Source organism: Calypte anna, chromosome 23 (genome assembly GCF_003957555.1).
Source record: "Calypte anna isolate BGI_N300 chromosome 23, bCalAnn1_v1.p, whole genome shotgun sequence".
Taxonomy (NCBI): Eukaryota; Metazoa; Chordata; class Aves; order Apodiformes; family Trochilidae; genus Calypte; species Calypte anna.
In genome coordinates this window covers 1,611,239-1,633,354 of record NC_044268.1, presented here as the reverse complement: position 1 = coordinate 1,633,354, position 22,116 = coordinate 1,611,239, and the positions used below count along the sequence as shown (strand labels likewise).

The 22,116-nt window shown below is 53.4% G+C and overlaps 2 protein-coding genes across 5 annotated transcripts; both read left to right on the top strand.

The window, feature by feature from the left end:
* Positions 1-1,923: 1,923 nt before the first annotated feature.
* CNKSR1 (connector enhancer of kinase suppressor of Ras 1) lies at positions 1,924-9,040 on the top strand. 3 transcript variants are annotated; one of them, XM_030464357.1, is made up of 21 exons: positions 1,924-1,975; positions 2,594-2,673; positions 3,118-3,308; positions 3,409-3,493; positions 3,713-3,754; positions 3,849-4,115; positions 4,201-4,260; positions 4,624-4,692; positions 5,148-5,267; positions 5,417-5,502; positions 5,927-6,027; positions 6,203-6,366; positions 6,636-6,666; positions 6,782-6,954; positions 7,039-7,112; positions 7,433-7,504; positions 7,597-7,670; positions 7,851-7,915; positions 7,990-8,104; positions 8,257-8,438; positions 8,549-9,040. In XM_030464357.1, exons 1-21 carry the CDS (start codon positions 1,924-1,926, stop codon positions 8,747-8,749), a joined length of 2,304 nt encoding a protein of 767 aa, XP_030320217.1. In that variant the 3' UTR covers positions 8,750-9,040. The 3 variants fall into 3 exon arrangements, with proteins under 3 accessions (XP_030320217.1, XP_030320215.1, XP_030320214.1); XM_030464355.1 differs by having other exon boundaries at positions 2,516-2,673; positions 4,624-4,674; XM_030464354.1 differs by having other exon boundaries at positions 2,516-2,673.
* A 791-nt stretch (positions 9,041-9,831) lies between these two features.
* Positions 9,832-21,288, top strand: CEP85 (centrosomal protein 85). 2 transcript variants are annotated; one of them, XM_008501553.2, is made up of 14 exons: positions 9,832-9,890; positions 11,522-11,593; positions 12,226-12,378; positions 14,528-15,246; positions 15,846-15,976; positions 16,404-16,521; positions 16,882-17,067; positions 17,430-17,582; positions 17,829-17,983; positions 18,458-18,578; positions 18,999-19,049; positions 19,133-19,240; positions 19,845-20,073; positions 20,480-21,288. In XM_008501553.2, the coding sequence occupies exons 2-14, from the start codon at positions 11,539-11,541 to the stop codon at positions 20,641-20,643; spliced, it is 2,343 nt and encodes a 780-aa protein (XP_008499775.1). In that variant the 5' UTR covers positions 9,832-9,890; positions 11,522-11,538; the 3' UTR covers positions 20,644-21,288. The 2 variants fall into 2 exon arrangements, with proteins under 2 accessions (XP_008499775.1, XP_030320199.1); XM_030464339.1 differs by lacking the exons at positions 9,832-9,890; positions 11,522-11,593; positions 12,226-12,378 and adding an exon at positions 13,945-14,177.
* The last annotated feature ends 828 nt before the right edge of the window (positions 21,289-22,116 follow it).

The window sequence follows — 22,116 nt, the reverse complement described above, 5'->3', positions numbered from 1 at the left end:
AAGGAAAGGGAACATTTCTTTCCCTTGAAGCCTAAAGCAATCCCTTGCCAGACACCTTTCCCAGCTCAGAGGAAAGGTTTTGTGTTCCCTTTGGTGTGGAAATTGGGTTTTTTCTCTGCTGCTCGCAGCAGATGGCGCCCTGGTGCTTTCAGGGGGATTTTTTACAAACTATTCCTTTCCCAAAGCTGTCCTTGCTTTCTGGGCAGCAGTGTTTCTTCCCTGGGACAGCCACCCAGCCCCATGCTGCAGCCCAGCAGGACAAACCCAGAAGTGCTCGTATTTTCCTTGAATATTGTGTTAAGTTTTAGAACAGAGCAGCTGAGTGAAATTGGCTTTTTTTTATATACTTTGCTGTTTTGTCAAGTGCTGTTGCTGTGCTCCCAAGTTGAGCATTTTCTTTGATTTCTTTTTTTTAATTGGTTTACTTTCCCACATTTATACATTCTGCCATCTTCTCCCTTTCCTTTTTCATAGAATCATAGAATTGGCTGGGTTGGACCTCAGAGGTCATCAAGTCCAACCCTTGATCCACTCCCCCCGTGGTTCCCAGCCCATGGCACTCAGTGCCACATCCAGGCTCTTTGGAAAGATCTCCAGACACGGAGAATCCACTACTTCCCTGGGCAGCCCATTCCAATGCCTGATCACCCTCTCCAGAAAGAAATTCTTTCTCATCTCCAACCTAAACCTCCCCTGGCACAACTTGAGACCCTGCCCTCTTGTCTTGCTGAGAGTTGCCTGGGAAAAGAGCCCAACCCCCCCCTGGCTCCAACCTCCTTTCAGGGAGTTGCAGAGAGTGATGAGGTCTCCCCTGAGCCTCCTCCAGCCTCAACACCCCCAGCTCCAGCACTCCGAACGATCAGAACTGGAGAAAAAATGAAAGGAGGAACCACTAAAAACTCTTTCTAGTGGTCACATAGTGCCGTACCAACAGCACCACCAACAGTCGAGCTACGGGTTTGCATTTTATCAAAACCCACGAATCTACCACCTCTCAGCGGCCACTCTCCACTGATGCTCAATAGGGCTCCAAAGCACCGAAAGAACGGGACTGGCAAAAAAAAAATGCAGAGTGACCACTGAAAACTTTTGCTGGCCCTCACCCTCATGTGGAACCACAGCCACAGAACCACCAAGAATCGGGCTACAGGTTTGCATTTTACCAAAAAGCTTGAATATACCAGCCCTTGGCTGTCAGCTCCCTTCTGCGCCTGCTGCTTCCTCAAACCGGTAACACCGGGGCCGGGTGGCCGGGGGGGGTGGATCGGGAACGGTTCCATCCCAGGGCATTTTTAGGGAAGATGGAGGGGCTGGGGTGCAGCCCCTCTGCAGGAGGGTGTTTGGGCTTTCTCCTTGCCTCAGTTTCTCCACCATTATTTGAGGGGTTGGGACTTATGGGGGTGGGGGGGTTATAACAACACACACAGACACCCCCTCAAATCACTGAGCCCTGAAAAGAGGTCTGGGAAGGGGCAACCCCCTGGGGTCCGGGGCAACCCTAACCCTAACCCAAGTTTTCCTGGGGGTGCTCTATGGCCAAATATTGTGCTCACAGGGTTCCCAGGGGAGTGGGAGTCGGGGGGAGGGAGGGACACCCACTAATGTCATGAGTTCTTTTGGGGCTCAGGCCTCACTGCACGCAGTGTTTGGGGACGGTGTGGACGGGGAAACTGAGGCTGGGGAAGGGAAACTGAGGCTGGGGGGGAAGTGCCTTTGCTTCGGGAGCGGGGGGGCGGGTTCAGAAGCCGTGTGTCACCGTCCGGCCCGTGACTCACTGGGGTGTACCGTGGTGCCTCGCCCCACACGGGGTCATACTGGGCTGTACTGGGCCGTACTGGGCGGGGAGTGGCACGCGGGTGCGCCAATGGCACCGCCCGTCCCTGGCGCAGGTGAGTGGCTGCTCCCGGTTCCGGTCCGGCCGCCATGGAGCCCGTGGGTGCCTGGGGCCCCGCTCAGGCGGCTGCCTGGCTCCGAGGTGAGACAAACCCCCCCCCCCCCCCCCACAACTGTGGGGTGACCCCGGGGCTGGGGATCTGGGGTGGGTTGTCACCGCTCTGGGGACACTTGGGGTTGGCACAGTGGGTGGCAGCCCCTTCCCCTTCTCCCTGTTGGGGGGTGGGTCCCTGGTGGTGGGGCGGGGGTCCGGGGTGGGTTGTCACCAGTCTGGGGACATGTGGAATGGGGTTGAGAGCCCTTTCCTTTTCTGGGGATCGGTCTCTGGATCCGGCTGATGGTGGGGTGTGGTCTGGGTGTGTTGTCATTGCTTTGGGGACATGTGGGTGGCTTGGTGTGGCTGGGGGGGGGGAGCTTGTCAGCCCTTTCTTCTTGTCCCTACTTGGGGGCGGGGGGGTTGGCTGCTGGATGTGGCTGTGGAGTGGGGGGTGCGGGTAGCTGGACACTAGCCAGGCATCCAAGCATCAACCCCCCACTCGGGGTCACCAGGCTAGGGGACAGCAGGGACACAGGTGTAGGGGGGGTTCTGGTCCTCCCGGTGTGCAGCTGACTCTGTGGGCAGGGCTGGATGCGGCGTTGCAGGGGTACCCCTTCGAGGCCTGGGGGCTGGGGGGTCCCGACCTGCTGGGGCTGTCAGCAGGGAGGCTGGAGGCACTGGGTGTGCGGTCCCTGGGCCACCAGGAGCTGCTGCTGGAGGCTGTGGAGCAGCTCCGTGCCCTGGTGAGTGCTGGAACCCATGGGTGCTGCCGGGGTCCCCTGGGGAGGGGGGATCTTGAGGCACCTTGGGATGGAGGGAGGTGGGGGGGTATAGCGGGACCGTGGGATGGAGAGGGCATTTGGGGGCACCCCCACCCAGGGGCTGGATAGAGGGGGGGGATTTGGGGAGACCCTGGACTAGGTGGAAATGGGGATCCAGGGGCACCCTGTGATGGATAAAGGAGGGGATGTAGGGGATCCTGGGATGGAGGGGGGGACATGGGGACCCCCTGGACTATGTAGAGAGGGGAATCCAGGGGCACCCTGAGCTCGGAGGGAGGACACATAGGGAAACCCAGGGCTGGGCAGAGGTGGGATTCCGGGGCACCTTGGATTGGGTGACAAAGGAGATGTTGGGGGCACCCTGAAGACCCCCAGTGCCCTCCTGTCCTCTGATATCCCCCCCAGGATGCAGGGTTGGCCAGCACCAGCCTGCGGACCCTGACCGAGAGGCTGCGGGAGCTGGCGCTGGGCACCCAGAGCCTGGTGCTGGGGGTGCCACCCTTGGGGGATGACCCTCTGCCACCCCCCCTGACCCTCCTGGCTCGTGTCGTCGACCTAGTGGGCGCTGCCAAGGGGCTCTTCTTCTGGCTCAACAGGTCTGGGAGGGGGTGGTGGTAGTGAAATGAGGGCACCCATGGGTGCTGTGTGCCCCCTGCTCCAGGGACTGAGCTCCCTGTTCTTTCTCCCCTTCCCCAGGTACCTTTTCTCCACCCTCAATGACTTTTCAGCCAGCCGGGACATCGTCCTGCTCTGTGCCCAGCTGGCAGAGACCCTGCAGGAGGTGGGGGTCCGGGTGGGGGTTGTGCTGCCCTGAGGCCACAGTGATGGGCAGGGTGCCAGGGTGGGGGGGCATGCCTGCTGCCTGCTGGATGGAGAGGGGGAGCTGGGGTGAGAGAGGATGTGGTACAGGGGGGGTTCCTCACGGATCCCCTGCAAGCTGGGATGGAGGGGGGTGCTGAGCCATCCCATGCTGCTCAGCCCCACATCATTGTCCCTCCAGGACTGTCCCGCGGCTGAGAGGGACGGACGGATCCTGCGGATTGTAAGTGTTGGGTGAGGAGGGGGCAGCGGCCACGGGGGGCTCAGTGCTCCCAGGACACCCCCCGTCCTACATCACCTCCCTTTGTCACCTGCAGTGCCAGCACATCGCGGGCATCTGTGAGAGCATCCTGGGCTGCAGCCCCCCCATGCTGCTGGACTGCAGGGCTGTGCTGGAGCATGTGGGGCTGGAGCTGCCCCCCTGCCCACAAGATAGCTCCCCAACATCCCCCAACATCCCAACACTGCCCCACAGCCTGTGGGAGAGCCCCCAGACATTCCACAACACCCCAACGATGCCCACCAGCCAGTGGGAGAGCACCTTGATGTCCCCTGCCACCCCACCGCTCCCCACCACCCCACTGGTGAGTTCCTCCCAATGCCCTGGGATCCCCCTGGCACCCCTATACCCCGATCACACCTTCTTACTGTCCTGTCCTCCCTGGCAAGGGCCTCAAGATCACCTCCACCAGCTCCTGCCTGCATTTTGTGTCTGCGACTACTTCAGAGGTGAGGGAGGGGCTGTCAGCCCCCAGTAGCACCCTGCCCCCCCAGTCATCCCCTTTCAGTGCCAGCTGTGGGGGATACACCCATCCCACCTGCAACCCAATCCTTAATCCACCCCCACTGACCCAGACCTGAGGGTGGCTGCCCACAGCTGAGCCCCTGCAACTCATCTCATGAGTGGGCACAGTCTGGGCTAGGGTGTGGAAAGCCCCCCCTCTGCACCCCAACCCCCCCCCCAAGGTCAGTGCTGTGCAAGGTCAGGCTGCTGGTCACTGTTAACCCCTGTGGCAGAGCTGCTGGGAGGGGGGGAAATAACCAGGGTGGGTGGGGGGCTGAGCCCCCCACTCCCTCCTACCTCTGCCCCAGGCTCTGGCTGTCCACGGGGGCCGCATCCTGCCTGGGGATGAGATCGTGCAGGTCAATGAGCAGGTCGTGGTGAGTCGGGGGAGGGGGCACGGGGGGGGACAGTGGCTTTGGCAATCAAGTCCTGGCCAGCGACCTGGGGGCTGGAGGGAATTTGGGTGGGGGGCATGGAAGCCGTGGCCAGGGGGAGGATTTGGGGGGCATGGGAGCTGTGATCTGCAGGATGCAGGAGCTGGGAAAGGTCTGGGGGATGCAGGAGCCACTGCTGGGGTGGTTTGGGGGATGTGAGAGCTGCAGCAGGACAGGAGCTGGGGAGTGCTGGAGCTGGGGGGGTGGGGGTGTTTGGGGGATGTAGGAGCCCCTGCAGAGGAGGATTTGGGGGATGTAGGAGCTGTGGCCAGGGAAAATGTGGGGGATGTCAGAGCAGCAGCTGGGGAGGGTTTGGAGGTGTGGGGCTGGGAGTTGGGGGGCTGTAGGACAGTGTGGGGCCAGGGCCATGTCCTCTGCTCACCAGGGGGTGTGAGCAGGTGGGTTGGACACGAGTTAACCTGGCAAAGAAACTGCTGGAGAAGAGGAGCAGAGTGGCGCTGGTGCTGAAAAAAATCCCCCTCGACCTGCCCGGCTCACTCCCCTCTCCCAGGCAGGAGGTGAGTGATCCCAGTGCTCCCAGTACAACCCCAGTGGCACACTGGGCTGTGCTGAGCACTGGGAAAGGATACTAGGAGATGCTTGGTGGTCTCTCAAGTTCTGGGGAACCGTGGTGGGATGTGGGCTGGTCCTCACCCTCCATCTACAGCTCCCAGCAGGATTTTTGGATGCTGTGGATCCTCCTAACACCAGGAGCAGTGAGTGCCCGGGCAGTCCCATGTCCCTCACTTCCAGGTGAGCTCCACCCCCTCCCTTCCCCTCCCTTCCCCAGCTTTTTTTGGGAGGCAGGAAAGGTGCCAGCAGCGTGGCGAGCAGCCCGGGTGGCTGCCGAGAGTCTTAAGGAATGAAAAAAAAAAAAAAAAAAAGTAGTTGTGTTTGTAATTCGTTCACTTAGTTACGTTTTAATGGGTTTGAAACTATATTTAGATTTGACCCTTCTCCTCTCCCGGAATGGGAAGGCGTGCAAGGAGCTGGGGGCAGGAACTGCCAGGCTGGGGGGAGAGCTCCGGGGCTGCCCCGCTCCTCCTCGGGCAGAGAGAACCAGGGGTGCCCCAAGTGGGTGTGGGGTTGGAGGGAGCCCACGGGTGGGATTCCCGTAGCGGTTGAGGTGGACTTTGGGCTCAGGGATCTGTTTTGTTTTGGCTTTTTTCTCCTCCAGCACTGAAGCTGAGTTGGACTCGGGAGCAGACTCGGCGCCGGACGCTGTCACCGACGGAGAAGACAGGGAGGACAAGTGGGACTTGAGGCTGCCTGGCTGTGGTAGGAGAGGAGCAGAGGGGGTGTCCGTGGATAGAGGGGGTGTCTGTGGATGGGGGGTGCCCAGGGAGGGAGGCAGATGTCCATGGATAGGTGCCGGGGGATGGAGGAAGTATCCAGGGATGGAAGGGTTTCTCCCTCCAGGGCAAGAAGCTGCAGCCTTGCTCTCTGTTTGCAGGTGCTGCAGAGGGGGTGTGGGAGGGTGGGACCCCACTGGGGACCCCACCAGGCACCCCATCGGGCACCCATTCTGCTGTTGGACCCTACACCACAGAGCTCAGCCCCACAGCAGCCCCCATAGCAGGGGCTGGTGGTGCAGAGCCCATCCGGCTCCCTAGGGAGGTGAGAGCTTGGGGGAGGGGGGAGAGGAGCACTGAGCCTCGGGGGGGAGCCCCTGGGGGGAGACATAAGTGGGGGACGTGTAGGACTTCATGTCAAAACACCCTTCCTCTGGGGAGAGGTCCCTGCTGAGCTTGCTGCTGCAGGGTGTACCAGTTTGGGGTCCCCAGGGGGCTGTGGGTGCTGAGGGGTCCCCAAGGGTGCTGCTGGAGGGGGCTTAGCTCACACCTCCTCACCCCCCACATCCTCTTTATCCCTATCTCCCCATCCAGGGCAGCCCCCAGGTGGGACGCAGACCAAAAGGTGAGCAGGACCCCCTCAGGCTGGGGCAAAGAGGGCTGGGCTGGGGGTCCCAGGCTCTGTCCCCCTTTCTCCCTTCCCTGCTCTTGACCCCCCTCCCCTGAACTGTGGCTGGCAGGAGTGGCGACCAGACTGAGCCGCCGGCGGGTCTCGTGCCGGGACCTGGGCCGGGTGGACTGTGATGGGTGGCTCCTGAAGAAGAAGGACCACGTGGGCTTCATGGCCCAGAAGTGGAAGCGGTGCTGGTTTGTGCTGAAGGGCCACACTCTTTACTGGTACCACCACCCCAGCGTGAGTAGGGGGATACTGGGGGTCCTGGATCCCCACCCAGGGCAGGTGGGAAGGGTGGTGGATGTGGTTGTGTCTCCCTTGCAGGATGAGAAGGCTGCTGGGCTCATCAACGTGGCCACCTACGACCTGGAGAGCACAAGGGAGCAGAAGAAGAAATAGTGAGTAGGGTTCTGTCTCACTGTGGACCTCTTGGTTGGTGGTGGAGGCAAGGAGGTTGTCCCAAGGGGGTGTGTCCTGCTGGGTACCACATCCCCATGGGGCTGGTGGGGTCCTCATGGGGCTGGTGGGGTCCCTACAGTGCTGGCAGGAGTAGCTTTGGTGCAATGCAGGAGGCCATGTTCTGGACAAGACAAGCACTGCAATCCTGGTGTCATCTGGGTCAGGGCTGGGTTGAGAGGAGGGGCTGTGGCACTGAGGAGGGTGGGCAGGGGGCTCTGGACTGGGCAGCCCCAGCAGCAATGTTTTTTTCTCCCTCCAGTGTGTTCCAGCTCTCCCATCAGAGGTACAAGCCCTTCATCTTTGCTGCAGAAACACTTTCTGATTTGAGCATGTGAGTAACCCCCTGGGCTGGTGACAGTCCCTGCGGGTCCCACCACACTGTGGTGGACCCTCTGTCCATCTGTCCATCCTTTCTGTCCCCAGGTGGGTCAGTCACTTGATAACAGCCAAAACAAAGTACTCACTGGCCAACCAGTCGGTCCCAGACAGGGAGGAAGGTAATGGGGCCCTTCCCAAGGTGGGAGACAGGGTCTGTTCCCCTGCAGGAGATGGGGGATCCAGCTGGGGTGACCATGTCTGGAGCTGTGGGATCACTGGGAGCTTTGTCTGGAATTGGGGGGGGGGTATCCCCAAGAGGAGGGCTGGGGTGATGCTTGTTCTCTCCTTGCTGTCTCCAGACTGCTACAGCGAGACAGAAGCTGAAGACCCTGATGATGAGTCCCCCAGGCATGGATGTGATTCGGTGAGTGGCCCCAGGGGACAATCCCAGGAAGGGGATGGAGGATCCTGGTCTCACCTCTCACCTCTTCCCTCCAGCCAAAGAGGAGGCTGCAAAACCCTCTGGAGAGAGCCCAGCTCTTCCTGGCTGGCAGTGAGCCCAGCAGCACAGCCAGTAGCCCCCAGGGCAGCCCACGGCCCTGCTCCCCCATAGGTAGGTGACATCTGTCACCCTGTCACCTTGCATGCACCCTTTCATGAAATTTAGGGACTGGGGTGCACTCTTGAGGGTGAACCATCCAGCATCTCGGGATGTTCTTTGGGGCAGGGGGGTTCAGGGCTGTCCTCCTCCCTTTCCTCACCCAGACCCCTCCGGGGAGGACCTGGAGTCGCTGATGCAGTGCCTGAAGCAGGGTGGGTTGTCCCTCACGGGGCAGCAGCGGTTCCTGACGCAGGAGCAGTGCCGCAAATCCTTCATTCGCCGCAACAAAAACCCCCACATTAATGAGAAGGTGCACACCGTGCGAGCCCTGCAGAGCACGCTCAAGGTGGGGACCCTGCAAGTCCTGCCACCTCCTACCCCCTCCTTTTGCCCCCAAACCCCCCGGTGCCCGTGAGCAGCCCCCCCAAAACCACCCCCTCCCTTCCTTCTGGGCAGGCGAAGCTGGTGGAGCTGCAAGCCCTGGAGCAGCTGCTGAGTGATGCTGCCCTCAGCTCCCAGAAGTTCAGGCGGTGGAAGGAGGAGCACCAGGAGCTGTACCAGGAGCTGCGGGAGTGGTGGGCACGGCAGGAGGGACAGGACCCTGCTGGGGGGCTCGGGGATGAGCGCAGCCCCCCAGGAGATGCAGCAGAACCCTGACATCCCCTCCCTCCCGGGGCTGCTCCAGCACGAATCACAACTGATAGAGCTAAGGAGGGGATTGAGGACTTTAGTGATGGCTCAGCCCCACATCGTGGACTTGCCACCGGAGATTTGGCTTCTGCTCCACGCCCCGGTGTCCGGGCAGGACGTTCCAGTGACAGTCTGGCTTTTTTCCAAGGACATTTTGCCTCAGCTGCGCGGTGGCAGCGGGGCCCTTCTGCAGGAACTTGTCGCCACCACGCACCGCCGGGCCTCTCCTGCTTGTAAATAAAACTTGTCTCGACAAGAGCTGACGGTGCCAGGGGTTGATGGCGCTGGAAGGTGGCCCTGTGCCACCCTCCTCAAGGGGTTGTGGGTCCCTCTGTGCCCTCTGCTCCTCTCCCCAGGGGCTGCTCCAGCTGGGAGGTGATGGCACCCAGGGGGCAGAAAGCCGGGAAGGTGCCCCAGGGAGGGCTGGGGGGTGGCAGAGGTTTCGTGAAGCTCACAAGGGAAGAGTGTGGGGTGAGGGGGCGATGGGGTCAGGCTGGAGGTGGCAGAGGGGTCCCAGTATCCCTGTACCCCCCTGAGAGCCGCTGTGGCTGGGGATGCTCTTTATTCAGCTGCAGAGGCTACAGCCTGCTTGAGGATGACAGGAGAGACCAGTAACACCCCAGCAAGCACGGACACCAGGTGGGTTACGTCAAACATTTATGATGATGAGTCGGGAAATGACCCAAACCGGGCACCCAGGGATGGTCCCGCCTGGGGGGGCCGGGCCGGTGAGGGTGTGGGGGGCTGGCGGGGGACGGTGGGGATGGCGCCGCCCGGAAGTCCCGATAGAGGGGGTTTAAAGAAGTGGAACGGTTCGGTTCGGATAGGAATGGATCCGGATCGGGCCCGCCCGCTGCTCCTCCCCTCAGCTGCGCGCACTCCACCGGCGCAGAAAGCGCCCTACGGGTGGTGGCTGCGGACATTCTTCCTCCCTCCGCCAAGTACCGCGGGGCGGGGCTTCAACATCGCAGCGAACCAATGAGAGAGGAGAAGGGGCGGGTCTGACGCTCCCGATAGGCTGATGGGTGATGGCTCCGCCCCTTTCACCGCTCCCCGCCCTCCCGCGGCTCTAACGGTCGAGGCGCGCGGGGCTGCACTGGAGTCTCAGGTGAGGGGTCCGGACCGCGCCTTCCCCTGGTGCTCCCCAGGTGAAGCCTCCTCCCCTCCTCCTCTTCCCCTGGTGCTCCCCAGGTGAAGCCTCCTCTCCTCCTCCTCTTCCCCTGCTGCTCCCCGCGGTGAAGCCTCCTCTCCTTCTCCTCCTCTGTCCCGGGTCCCCGCGCCTCAGAGTCCGCCCTCATCCCCTCAGGAGCCGTCTGCGCCTTCCAGGCGGTTGGGTTCCTCCTGTGGGCAGCCCCTTTCCTCTCATCCCTTCCCTCTTCTCCCCGTCCTCTTCTCCCCGTCCTCTTCTCCCCGTCCTCTTCTCCCCGTCCTCTTCTCCCCGTCCTCTTCTCCCCATTCTTTTTAGGGGGCTGAAGGGCTTCCCCCCACTCTCCTCACCATCCTCCCTCCAGGTACCTGCCAAGCTCTGCCCCTTCACCGAGGGAATCACTGCTCTTCCTCACCCACCCCTCTCTATCCTTTTTTTTTTTATATATATTTTTTTTTACCCAGCAGGTTTTTTTATTTTCTGTGTGGCCCTTCCCCAGCCCCTCTGCAGGGTCTGTCCTGACCTCCCTGAACGGAGGAAGGGGCTTGGTTTGGTTTGGTTTGGTTTGGTTTGGTTTGGTTTGGTTTGGTTTGGTTTGTAGGGGGGTGTGGGTGCTCTTTGGGGTCTGTGGGTGCTTGTGAGAAGGTGGTGCTGAAGGAGCTGGTAATGCTGTTGGTTGCTCTGGCTTTATTTCAAGTAAATTTGAGTTAAACTTGAATTTTACTTTTACAACTTTCTGACCTGTGCTGGAGATGGAGGCTTAAACTCGGGGGGTTTCTGGAGCATACCTGAATTGAACATGATAAGCACTGTGTTCATCTAGAAGTGGTTTATTTCTTCACTGAATGAAATGCTGCTTCTGGTTCACTATTCTGTTTTATTCCCGATCTCTAGCCTGTGTTGTAATATCTGCCAGTGTGTATTTTCTAAGAATTTGGGGTTTCTGGGACCTGTTTGGATCAGTTAAGCACAAATCCATTTGACTGGTAGAGTGGAAAGAGGCCCTGAATTTCCCCAGCAATCCCTGAGAGCTGTAGATGGTACTCACACCATCAGAGGCAGGGAATTCACTGCCTGAACGACTTGAGAGAAGCAGATAAATTAAACCAAAGCTCTGGATAAGATAACGATTGCCATTTATGGAGCAGCTGTGCTAAGTTTTGAATGGCTGCATTTCTGCCTGTAGTTGCTGGGTGACCTCTGCAGAGGGCAGAAAGGAACCGGTGAAGAGTTAAGGCTTTTCAGGGGAAATTTTAAGTCTTCATAGAGGTAAAGGCAGAGTGTAGGTACAGTGGTGACTGATGCTCTATAAATAACTGCCATGGGGATGACACATGCCCGGGTTGAAAAGCACTGCTGCATACCTGGAGAGTGCTGCAAACAGGGACTCTCCTCATTTCTCAGGCATGAAGAAAACCTACAAAATGTTTTTAAGCATTGCAGGATTGAAACAGAGGTACTCATGGGAGCAAACACTAATTAAATGTGAAATACAGTTCTGATTGAAGAGCAGCTGATGTTTGCTTGGGTAGTGGGAGCAGGGTTTGGTTTATGCTGTTTTAAAATATGATTTTTATTTATTGCCCTTGTAGTTCATGGGATAAATAAGATGGCTGCTCTTGAGAAGCATCCAGACCTGAGGCCCCAGCAGAACAGCCCATCAGGTAAGGACAGTCCTTTCTCTAAAGCCCTGCTGCTGCCAGATCTTGTTTCAGTTTCTCTGAGGAGACAAGTGGCCCTGAGAGGAGTTCTTTACAAAAGCTTATTATTAAAAAAAAAACAAAGCAAAACACTAAAACAAACAATGCCTTATTCCTGCAAAGTGAAACAATTGGATGGGTAGATAAGAGTAGAGAATAATTTGATAACAAACCTATCTCTTGAGTGATAACTGATAAATCTGGAAGAGTTATTAACAGGTCATGCAAAAATGTGTCTTTAATTCAAGCAGTTTTGCTGTGTGCCAGTGCTGCTGCTCTTTTTAGTCTGAATGTCAGAGCAGCAGCTGGGTGTAATCTCTCCAAACTTTGTGAAGGGAGTCTAATTTACTGCCCTTGCATTCTGTCTTCCATAATAAGATTGATTTTCACTCTCCTGGTGCTATTATTTGACTTCCTTGTGCTTGCTTCCACTTCCCCTTGCAGAATGGATTTCTCTAGCTATAACATGGGGAGTCAAACACAGATCAGTCTGGGGTTTATTGGCACTGGTAATTAGTTATGGCTTAATTAAGTGTACTCAGAGGTTTTTCAGTCTGTTGGCTAAAGCACAAATATCCCTGGCTTTTTCTTTCCAGATCCCAGCACTGGTCAGAAGAGTAATTTCTTAGAGACTGATTGGAAGACACCAATGTTGTCTGAGAAGTTCCAGAGCCGTGTCAGCCGCTGCCCGAGCGTGGCCACCAGTGGGGATGGGGGCATTGGGACCTCCTGCTCAGACAGCACAGAAGGTGAGGGTCACCACCAAAGACTTTACATTTTTTGAAAAGACCAACAAGCATAAACAGCCCTAAAATGTAAAACTTGGGGAGAGCAGAGCCTGTAACCATGCTTGGAGAGTGTTTCTAAACCAGTGTCTGGCAGGGATACGCTGCCTGAAATACAAACAAGTGATTTGCTGTTTCTCTGAGCTACTTTGGTTATCTTGGAACTGCAGTAAGGGTTTTAACTGACTGAAAGAGCCACCTGGGTGATTTGCTGGCTTGTATTAACCAACAAGTGATTTATCAGCAAGTCTGTTGTTATTAAATAACAGGTGGCTGTAGAGACTTCAGACCAGTGTGTAGAGCTCCTCAGTGTTAGAGCTGTGTGCCTTGCCCTTAGCCTTGCCCTCAGCTGAGGCACATTCTCTGAAATCTCTCATCCCAGCCATCCTTTCCACCTGTGTTTTATCTTCACCCATTACAATGACATAAACCACTACTGAGTCACTGATTCTTTCAGCAGTTTGTGCTCTTCTTTAAAACAGACCATGTGTTTCCCAAGCTGCCCTGAGGCTTTTGAATCAGATGTAGATCTCAGTCATGTGTGAGTTGAAATGAAGGCTTTTTAGCAAGTCTGGCTTGTGGAAATATTGCTGGAAATATCAAAGTGTGTGTTTGTGTCCCATCTGGCCTCACTCAGGACATAAAACATCCAGTTTCATGCTGAGGGCAGGGGAGGTGATGATGCCTCTTTTGGAAATTGCCCTTGTCAGTGGCTGTGATGTTGTAGCTTTGTTTGTAGGAGCTGAGTTGTACCACAGACAGCTGGAGCGTGCTGTCTGTCTGGTCACTGTGTCTGTCAGAAATGCTGTGACAGCCCTGAGCACACCTGAGGAACTGACTGCAGCATCCTCATGTGGGTGCTGCTCAGAGAACTCGGGTTCCTGGTGGTGACCCTGGGGTATAAATTTAGAGGCTTGTTCTGGTTTGGGCCAGGATAAAGGTGATTTTCTGTCTTGTAATTTTGCTTTCAGCTAGGTTTCTTTCAAGTAGAAAGTAGGGCTGTAAAAAGAAATGGTACTGTCCCTTCTGTTTGCCCAGGGGAAGGCAGCATGGTGCTCTCTGGAGTTCCTAAACACTACCAAGTGAAGTCTGAGAGATTTTTTTCCCCTTTCTCCTTGTTTTTGAGATGTCTTTCCCATTGCTGTGATAGCTTCCCTACAGTTTTCTGAAGTCTTTGCAGAGTCTGCTTTTGTTCCTGTTCAGATCTTAACGTTTTATTCCTTTTGGGGTCACACCCAGGTGGAAGGGCTGACCTCACAGTCCTGATGAAAGTTGGATTAAAGGAACCTCACTTAGGGATGGGGCCTTTAGCCAAAGCCAGGCAGAAAAGAAGTTTGTGCACCTGGGGAGAAACCTGGGCTTCCTGCAGTCCACAACGTATCAGGACAAGGAGTGGGAGCAGGCACTTTGTTGGTTGCCTTTCTCAGCTCTTGCTGTTGCTGTATTGAAATCTGAGAGTTGCTAAGAATAACCCTGCATTTCCAGGCAGCCAGGTTTGGTGCCCTCCGACAGGACAGACTCACATCGGGCTGCATGTGCTGAGCTCTGCCTCATTTCCTGTGGCAGTAAGGAGAGAGTCATTCCTCCAACCTCTAGAAAAAGCTCCCTTGGGGTCCTGGAGGAGCTGCTTGGTGATGTAGTGTTAGTGTTCTGCTGTGTCTGAAGCTCATCATGGGCTTGGGGAAGGTTCTGGTTAAGTTTGGTTACTGTTCAGAGGTGCTGAGCTGTGGGACGGGAGGAGGAGAATCTCACTGTTCAGCTGAGTAAGTTTCAGCCTTCTTATTCCATTTAAAGGACTTGCTTTCTAACTTGTTGAATTAAGATTATACTATAATAGCTTAAAACCAAAGGAATAACATGTACTGAGCTAAACTTGGATTCTACGTGTGGTTTGTGGTAGTAGGAAAATGTCAGCAGGCTCCTGGAAGTGGTTGTGAGGGGACACACAGGTGTGCCTTCCTCTTGCTGCTGCTTAGGGGGACGTGTCTGGGGGGAGAAAAATGGTTTTTTAAATTCTTTAGGAAAAGTTTTTTAGCAGAAGAATGGCTGTTCATGTCAGAATGTTTCAGAGTTATCATTACAGCATCACTTTTTTTTTTTTTTTCCCCTATAGACTTTTGCAATTCCAGTAACGGTTCCACATTCCAGCCCATCAAAACCCAAGTGATCATCCCAACAGCCCATGTAATGCCTTCTACCTTGGGTGCCTCACCCTCCAAGCTGTGCTCTGCAGGAGAGCAGGGCCCTTCACAGCCTACTTCAAACCCTGCTATGCCAGGATCTGCTTCTGAACATGCAGGGCTCATGAGAAATGGAGACTTTAATGCTGAGAAGTCATCTCAGGTGCCACCCAGGGATTTCTTACGTCCCTATGGGCCTTCAGGGAAAAATAGTTTTGAGCAATCCTGGCATCCTGTTTCTGATCACATGAGAACAGAAGATCCTTGGAAGTTTGACACTCCTGCCATCGAGCGCACCCTTAACCAGTCTCTCTTTTCAGATAGCTTGTGCACTGACCCTCTTCACAGGTTCCAGAAGTTCAATCCAAACTCTGAGGCAGGAAAGGACCATTATTATAAGGTGCTGCCAGAAAGTAAGCAAGGAGCTGGAGCTAATGGAGCCTGTGAGCCTCAGGATGGAACGTGGCCAAGTGGGAGCAGGCTGATGCCGACGGGACTCCAGGGCAACAATTTCTTTTCAAAACCTGTAACTCCTTCATCTGGAGCCTGGATGCAAGAACCCTGCACTCTGCATCCACATGAGAGGCTCTGTGAGCTCAGTGCTTGGAAACAGCAGCTGGAAAAAGTGCAATTGCAAATAGAGCAAATGCAGGTAGGGAGCTGCTTGAGTTTGAAACCCTTCCTTGTGAATCATTGTCCCAGACTTATGAAGCAAGGAGAGAGAGGGAAGTGTCTCAGGCCTCTCCCTGCCTCGAGCTGAAAGAAAATGCTGTGTTTTTACAGCATGTGGTGTCACAGGTGTCATTTAAGGTGTTGCTGATGTCCTGTATTGTGTTACAGCACCACACAAGGATTCAGAGCAAGAGCTGAAACATCCTGTCTGCTAGGAACTGCAAAGAAAAAGCATGCCAAGCAGTTCTTAAGTTTGTGGAATAATCCTATTCTGTATCTAGACTTAGAAAAGAGACTTTTTTTGGAAAGGTGCATTAGGTGGAAACAGGTTGTTTATCACCTCCTACCAGCTGTATCCTAATGTAGGCAAATTGTTTCCAGCAAGCTAGCACAGTGATCTAAAATTATTTGTTAATCTCCAGTTGTGCTTGGGCAAAGTTACTTGTTCTTGGACACTGCTGGAGACTGAAATAGCTGTGTCCTGGCATGCAGATGAGCACACAGAGTGCAAAATAGCTCAAGCAATGTTGCAGTTACCTCTGTGGAGCACAAATCTCTCCCTGCTCATTTTCTCTCCAGTTACAAAATGGAGGTGTCTGCCACCATCCTTCTGTGTATTCTTCGTTGCCTTGCCCTGATCCAGCCCAGTGGATCAATATCCTGAACTCCAATGAAAACCTACTCAAGGAGAGAGAGCTTCTCATTGACAGGTGAGAGTCTGATATTGATATGTTTCTAGGTAATCATGATTACCTTAGAATGTCAAAACCACTGCCTTTTTTCATGAGGACTTTCTGGGGGATCTTTGAGACCTTTGTTTTCAATTTGTTCTTTATGAATTTGGGCTGGCAAACAACACTTCTTACACCTAGCACTGGTGGTCCATAAGCTTTCTGAAGATGTAAGTCCTCTTGAAAGCTACCTTCAGCATTTGGACTATGAAGACTTTTTCTGCTTGCTCAGTTTGAGTCCTCTAATTTCTCACTCCCTTTACTCACAAGCTCAGCCAAGCTGGATGCTCTAAAGTGTCCAAGGCTTGTGTGTTTTATCCTTGCTGGGGGGAAGGCTGTTCATGTTGTCTTGCTCTCTGTGTTTGAGAACAGTGTATTGACCTGATTTTTTTTTTTTTTTTAACAGACAAAGACAACACATATCCCAATTGGAGCAGAAACTCAGGGAGAGTGAGCTGCAGGTTCACAATGCCCTGCTTGGCTGTCCAGCATCCTACGGGGATGTCTACATGTTGAGGATGCAGGTAATTGGGTGCAACAGGGTGTCAGGAAGAAATATGTATCGAATCCATTAGCTCCACCACTTCTCCTGAGGTGTTTCCTGAGCAGGAGGGTTGTGCAGAGTGAAATTTTCTTTGGTATGGGCTGCCAGTTACCTGTCACCTCCAAGAGCTTCTGTGTCTCTTGAGATTTCAAGCCTTAAAGGGTTTGTTTAGAAGCTGTGCTGGAGATGCAAACACCTGACAGCACAAGCAAGTTCTGCTTTGGATACTACAGTAAATAAGATGAGGCTGAGTTATGTTTGGGCTGAGAATACAGCTCTGAGGCAGCCTCAGCTGCTCAGTGCCAGTTGGTAACCAAGAGGATTCTCCCTCTCTTTGCAGGAGCTGCAGCGGGAGAACGCATTTCTTCGAGCACAGTTCACTGAGAAAACTGAGTCCCTCAGTAAGGAAAAGATTGAACTGGAGAGAAAATTGGCTGCTGCAGAGGTGGATACAAAGCTGATCCGGGAGTCACTGAAGGAAACTATGCAGAAACATGCAGAGGAGTTAAAGAAACAGGATGAAAGGGTATGGTCCTGTTGATCTAGAGATGGAAAGGTGGTTTGTTTTTTTTCTTCAAAATAGAGTTGATGTAGTGTCTAGGTTAAAGTTCTCTGTAGCAGTGTGTTATTGCAGGTATTTTCTGATCTCTTTATAGAATACTTTAGCTTATAAGATGAAGCTCTTCCTCCTGCTGTTAGAAGTCTTTCAGTACCTCTTAAGCAGAGAGGAAGCTTGTCTTTTAGCTAAGTGAGCAGAAATGGTGCTGAGCTAAGGTGGTCTTGTATTTTGGTGTTGAGTGCTGTACAAAAAAGGTGAATGAGTGGGCTTACAAAGAACTGAAGAATGGACAAGAAATTGCATAAACTTTTCTATAACTGTCCCTGCAGGTAAAGGGAAGAGACAAACACATTAATAACCTTAAAAAGAAATGCCAGAAAGAATCTGAACAAAACAGAGAAAGACAACAGAGAATTGAGACCCTGGAACGATATTTGGCTGATCTGCCAACCCTTGAGGACCACCAGAAACAGAGTCAGAAGGTAAAACTACCTCCTAGTTGAAAGTTCTTCACATAGTTGCTCAGGTGACTTTTGCAGCTGCTGTTAATCCCCTGTGCAGCTGCTCAAGTTGTGGCCTGGACTTTTTTTGAGAAGGAATGTTCTGAGCTACAGCTGAAAACTGCCACAGGAGTGGTAAAACTTGGCATTGTGAATGTAGTTGAAACATGGTGTACATGGTGAAACCCTTGGGAGGTCTCTAGAGTCTTGTGATGGTCTTTGTTGCAGCTGAAGGAATCTGAACTGAAGAGTGCTGCTATGCAGGAAACAGTGCTGGCACTGGAAACTGAGCTTGGAGACCTCCGGGCTGCTTTCAGGGAGCAAGAGATGCAGTTAGAAACTCAAAAGCACAAAGAGCTGGAGCTTCTTTCCACTGTCCGCAGGTAAAAAATCAGGAGGATTAGAGCAAACTTCCTCTTAGCTCTGAAGGAATTGCTGCACAAACCAGTGATGATCCAGCACAGCCTGTGTCCCACTTGAGCCAGGTTACTGTGGATGGGTGATGTTTATGTGAGCACTCACCAAAGCATCATCTTCAAATTCCATGTGCCAAGAGGGAAAGGTTGGGAACAGAAGCAGATGGGAGGCCCCTGTTCTCTCCCCAGGGTTTGCCTGTGTCTGCAGGTTGTTGCTCTCAACTGTAACTCCTTGCAAAATGGCCCTGTGTAGTCTGCAAGAGTTACATCCTCAATACCATGTCCAGGGGCTCCTTCCTTCACAGCCCTGGCAGTTTGCAAGCTGGGATTCAAACAGGGCAACGTTGCCACCTGATAAGAAAATCATTTGCTGCCTTATATGGTTTAGTGAGGGAAATCCCCCAAATAAAGCTGTTTTTCCCATGGTGTTTGATTTTTCAGCTTGCAGGATAAGGTGCAGCAGTGTGTAAAGAATGCAGAGAGAGGATCCCCAGCTCAGGATGGGGAGAGACAGAAAAAAGAAAATGATGCTCTTAAGAAAGACTGTGACTGCCTGAGGAAGGTAAGAGCCTGTCCCAGCTGGGAATCACGTTCTTTTTCCTTCTACTGAGTCACATCAAGCACTGAAATGAAATCAGGGACTTTTGCAGTCAGAATTACATTGAAACAGCAGTTTCTGGAATTCCAAACTGAGGGGTTTTAAAAGCTGTTTTTGTTGTGTTAGCCAGTAACTGTGGAGAAGTTACAGAATGCAGAAGAGGGGGGAGGAAAACCACAAGAACTGCAACTTCCCCAGCCTGGAGCTGATGCTTTTAATGGTGCCTTTTGTCAGGGGATTGAAGTCCATTACTCACAGAGGCTGTGAGTAAAGCAGTGAGTGGGCAGGAAAGAGGAGAGGAGATGCAGGCCTACTGAAGGAGAAATCCTGGTGGTATTACTGAGTCTGTGTGGCCAGTTTTGATGCCTCTGCTTTTGATTCCAGATTGTGGACAAACAGCAGAAGAAGATGGAGCAGTTGTCATTGCAAGTAAAGGTGAGAGGTGACTGGAGAGGGATCTAGAATTGAAAATCTGCTGTGAAGTGAGTTACTGACTCCCTTCCCATGGTCTCTTCCAGAACTTGGAAGACCAGGTGGCCCAGGAAGAGGGGGCAAGCCAAGCTCTGAGAGAAGAGGCGATGAGAAGAGAAAATGGACTGCAGCAGCTCCGAACTGCTGTGAAAGAGGTCAGAAGGGGAGTGTTTAGAGAAAACTGGATTGTCTTTTAGGAAAACCCTGAATTTACAGTTGGTAGCACCACCTTTCCTGCTTCGGGCTGGTCAGTTGCTCCATCAGTGCTCTCAAAGGAGGTTTTCTCTCTTCAAAATCAGGATAGAGGCATTTTCTGCCTGGGGAACTTGAGGTGGGGTTGCAGGTTGTGGGGGAAGAGGCTGAGCTTGCGAGCTGGGGGAGGAAGGTGGCCAGCAGGAGCCCAAACGCTGCTCCAGCCCTGGCTGAAGAGCAGGGCTGAGCCCCACTCTCAAGCTTAAAGGAAATGGAGCACAATAGCATCCCTGAAGGAGTGAGGTGGCCTGTGTTCAGCTGAGAAATGGGTGCACAACCTCCTGGAAGCTGATTTTGTTGTATCCTGTCTCAGGAGGGTCAGTGGAGTGTCTGGAAATGCCAAATGCTCACACCCTGTAGGGCTGACACTCACCTGGCCAGAGTCTGGAGGGGCTGGATGACAATCGGCTCCTCCTGCCCTCTGTGCTCCCATTATCATTGAGCAGTTCAGTGGTTTCAAGCATGCCAGTTCTGTACCACCAACCTGCCCTGTCTGCTTTTGTTCAGCTTTCAGTACAGAATCAAGATCTCATTGAGAAGAACCTGACCCTTCAGGAACAGCTCCGTCAGGCAGAGCTAACAACCCAGCCCCTGCCTGCTGAGACAGCTCAGCTGGCCCAGGAGCTGCAGGCTGAGCTGGCCACCTGCCTGCAGGATTTGCAGTCTGTCTACAGTATTGTCACTCAGAGGGCTCAGGGCAAGGACCCCAACCTCTCTCTGCTCCTGGGCATTCACTGTAAGTATGCAGAGCAATGGCAGAGCAAGCCCATCCCTGGAAATGTTCAAGGCTGGGTTGAATGGAGACTTGAACAACCTGGTCTAGTGGGAGGTGTCTCTATGCAGGGGTGTTGAAAGTAGATGATCTTTTAAGGTCCCTTCCAACCTAAACCATTCTGTGAAACCCCACATTGTGGCAGGGTTAAATAACTTGCAGATAACATAGCATGGAAGCTTCTCATTTTTCTGGGATTGTGAACTTTCTTCCTGTGATGAGCTGGCTCTGAAGGTGCACACTGGAGCAGCTGAATGTGAAGTGTAGTGCCTCTTTTGCAAATGTGAGGGTTTTTTCTGGTTTGCCTGCAAATGTATGTGATCCTGGGTCAGAGTTGCATGTGGGATAACTCCTTTCTCTGACTCCACAGCTGTGCAGTACTCTGCTAAGGAGAAGGATGACTTGCTGGGCCCTGATGGACTTGCAAAGAAACTGGTGGAGGTAAAACAGCTTCATAAAGAGGTGGAGGACTTAAGGACAGCAATATCTGACAGATATGCTCAGGACATGGGAGACAACTGCATCACCCAGTAAAGAACACTCCCCAAAGTAAGACAGGACATAAAGACTTGGGAGTTCAGAGCTCCTACAACCCAAAACCTATTCAGCACTTTACCATCCCGTTGCTTGGGTAACAAGATATGTGACTTAAATGTGGGTTTATTAATCAGGGAGTTTGTTGCCAGAAGTCTTTAGCTGCTGACTGGTTAACTGGAATCATTCAGGGCTTCAGTGTCAGGCTTTGCAGTAGCTTTGATCTTGTGGAATGTGTTTATGCTGTGTTTGCTGGAGCTGGTGTGGTCTCTGAACTCTGGGAGATGAATTCTGAATTGCCTTCCAGGCATGTCAAATGCTGAACATGCAAATGTGACAGTTAAAACCATCACTAAAAGGAAATGTATGCCCCTGGTCTTGCTGATAAATTCTCTGTGCAGATCCTGTGTGACAAGTAAGACCAGAGGATTATCAGAGTGCTCAGAGGAGATGTGTGGAGTTCAGATCAAGCAGGTGTGCCAGTTACACCACTGCTAATGACCTCAAAGTGCTACCAGCTTCCCAGATGCTGTTTTCAGGGCTCTGGTGTGGATGCTTCTTTAGGCATTCATGGGAGCAGAACCTGCTTTCCTCAGGGAAATGCAACTGGGGTCTTTCAGTAGGCAACAGGAGCTGGGCAATAAACCAACACTAAAAGAACTCCAAAAACACTCCCCCTGAGCACTGTTACCTCAGAAGCCTTAAGCTTTTTTTATCCCCCAAAACCCGCACTTTGGGTGTGGGGATGATTCAGCCTGCAGAGGATGTGGAATGATGCTGTAGTGCCTTAATGAGCTAGAGAAACCTCCTGTCCCCATGCTGCTTCGTGCTTAATGCATCTTCTGGCAGGGTGAGGACCTGCTGTTTTTCCTAGCAGCCTTTAGAGACCTCACAGACAACCCTGAGAAGCCTGGAATGTCTGTGGACCCTTTTCCAGAGCAGCAGAGAGCCTCTGTGCCCCCAAGGGGACCCCACTGCAGGGCAGTGGGGAGACTTGGCTGCTTGGCTCTCTGCTTGATGAAGCCATTCTGGTCCTAATCTGGCAGGATGGTACAGATGGATTCCAGAGCTCCTCCTGATGCCTGCAAGCACTCAGGTTTGGTTGTAACCCTGCCCTTTGGGATTGGTTTAAGAGTAAAATAAGAAGTAGGGACTACAATGAGGGGGGAAAAAATCTGTTGAAACTGGCTGTTTGGTTGCTCTTGGTTCATGTTGGGGCTGCAGCCCCTAGGTTTGGAAGAAGTATTTTTTTATTATTATTCTGTTGTGTTAAAACTTAAGACCAAATCTGTTTTGTTCTTGATGTTTGGCCATCGTGGCTGATGGTGGCAACAAACAGATTAGGGAGAGAGCATGGCACCTGCCTGCCCTGTCCTTTCCTCAGCTTGTGTGTTAAATTTCAGGCAGTTTCTGTTCCCAGGCTGCCAATGCTGTGCTCTGAGCTAGATGTGGGCCAAGGCTGTTTCCCCGAGT

Excerpts from the sequence above, each read along its gene's own strand:
- CNKSR1 (XM_030464354.1), top strand. The coding sequence starts at position 1,924 with ATGGAGCCCGTGGGTGCCTGGGGCCCCGCTCAGGCGGCTGCCTGGCTC. Across the intron at positions 6,955-7,038 it reads ACTGGTACCACCACCCCAGC|GATGAGAAGGCTGCTGGGCT; the intron begins GTGAGTAGGGGG and ends TCTCCCTTGCAG. Across the intron at positions 7,916-7,989 it reads CCAGGCATGGATGTGATTCG|CCAAAGAGGAGGCTGCAAAA; the intron begins GTGAGTGGCCCC and ends TCTTCCCTCCAG.
- CEP85 (XM_008501553.2), top strand. The coding sequence starts at position 11,539 with ATGGCTGCTCTTGAGAAGCATCCAGACCTGAGGCCCCAGCAGAACAGC. Across the intron at positions 18,579-18,998 it reads ACTGTGACTGCCTGAGGAAG|ATTGTGGACAAACAGCAGAA; the intron begins GTAAGAGCCTGT and ends TTTTGATTCCAG. Across the intron at positions 20,074-20,479 it reads TCTGCTCCTGGGCATTCACT|CTGTGCAGTACTCTGCTAAG; the intron begins GTAAGTATGCAG and ends CTGACTCCACAG.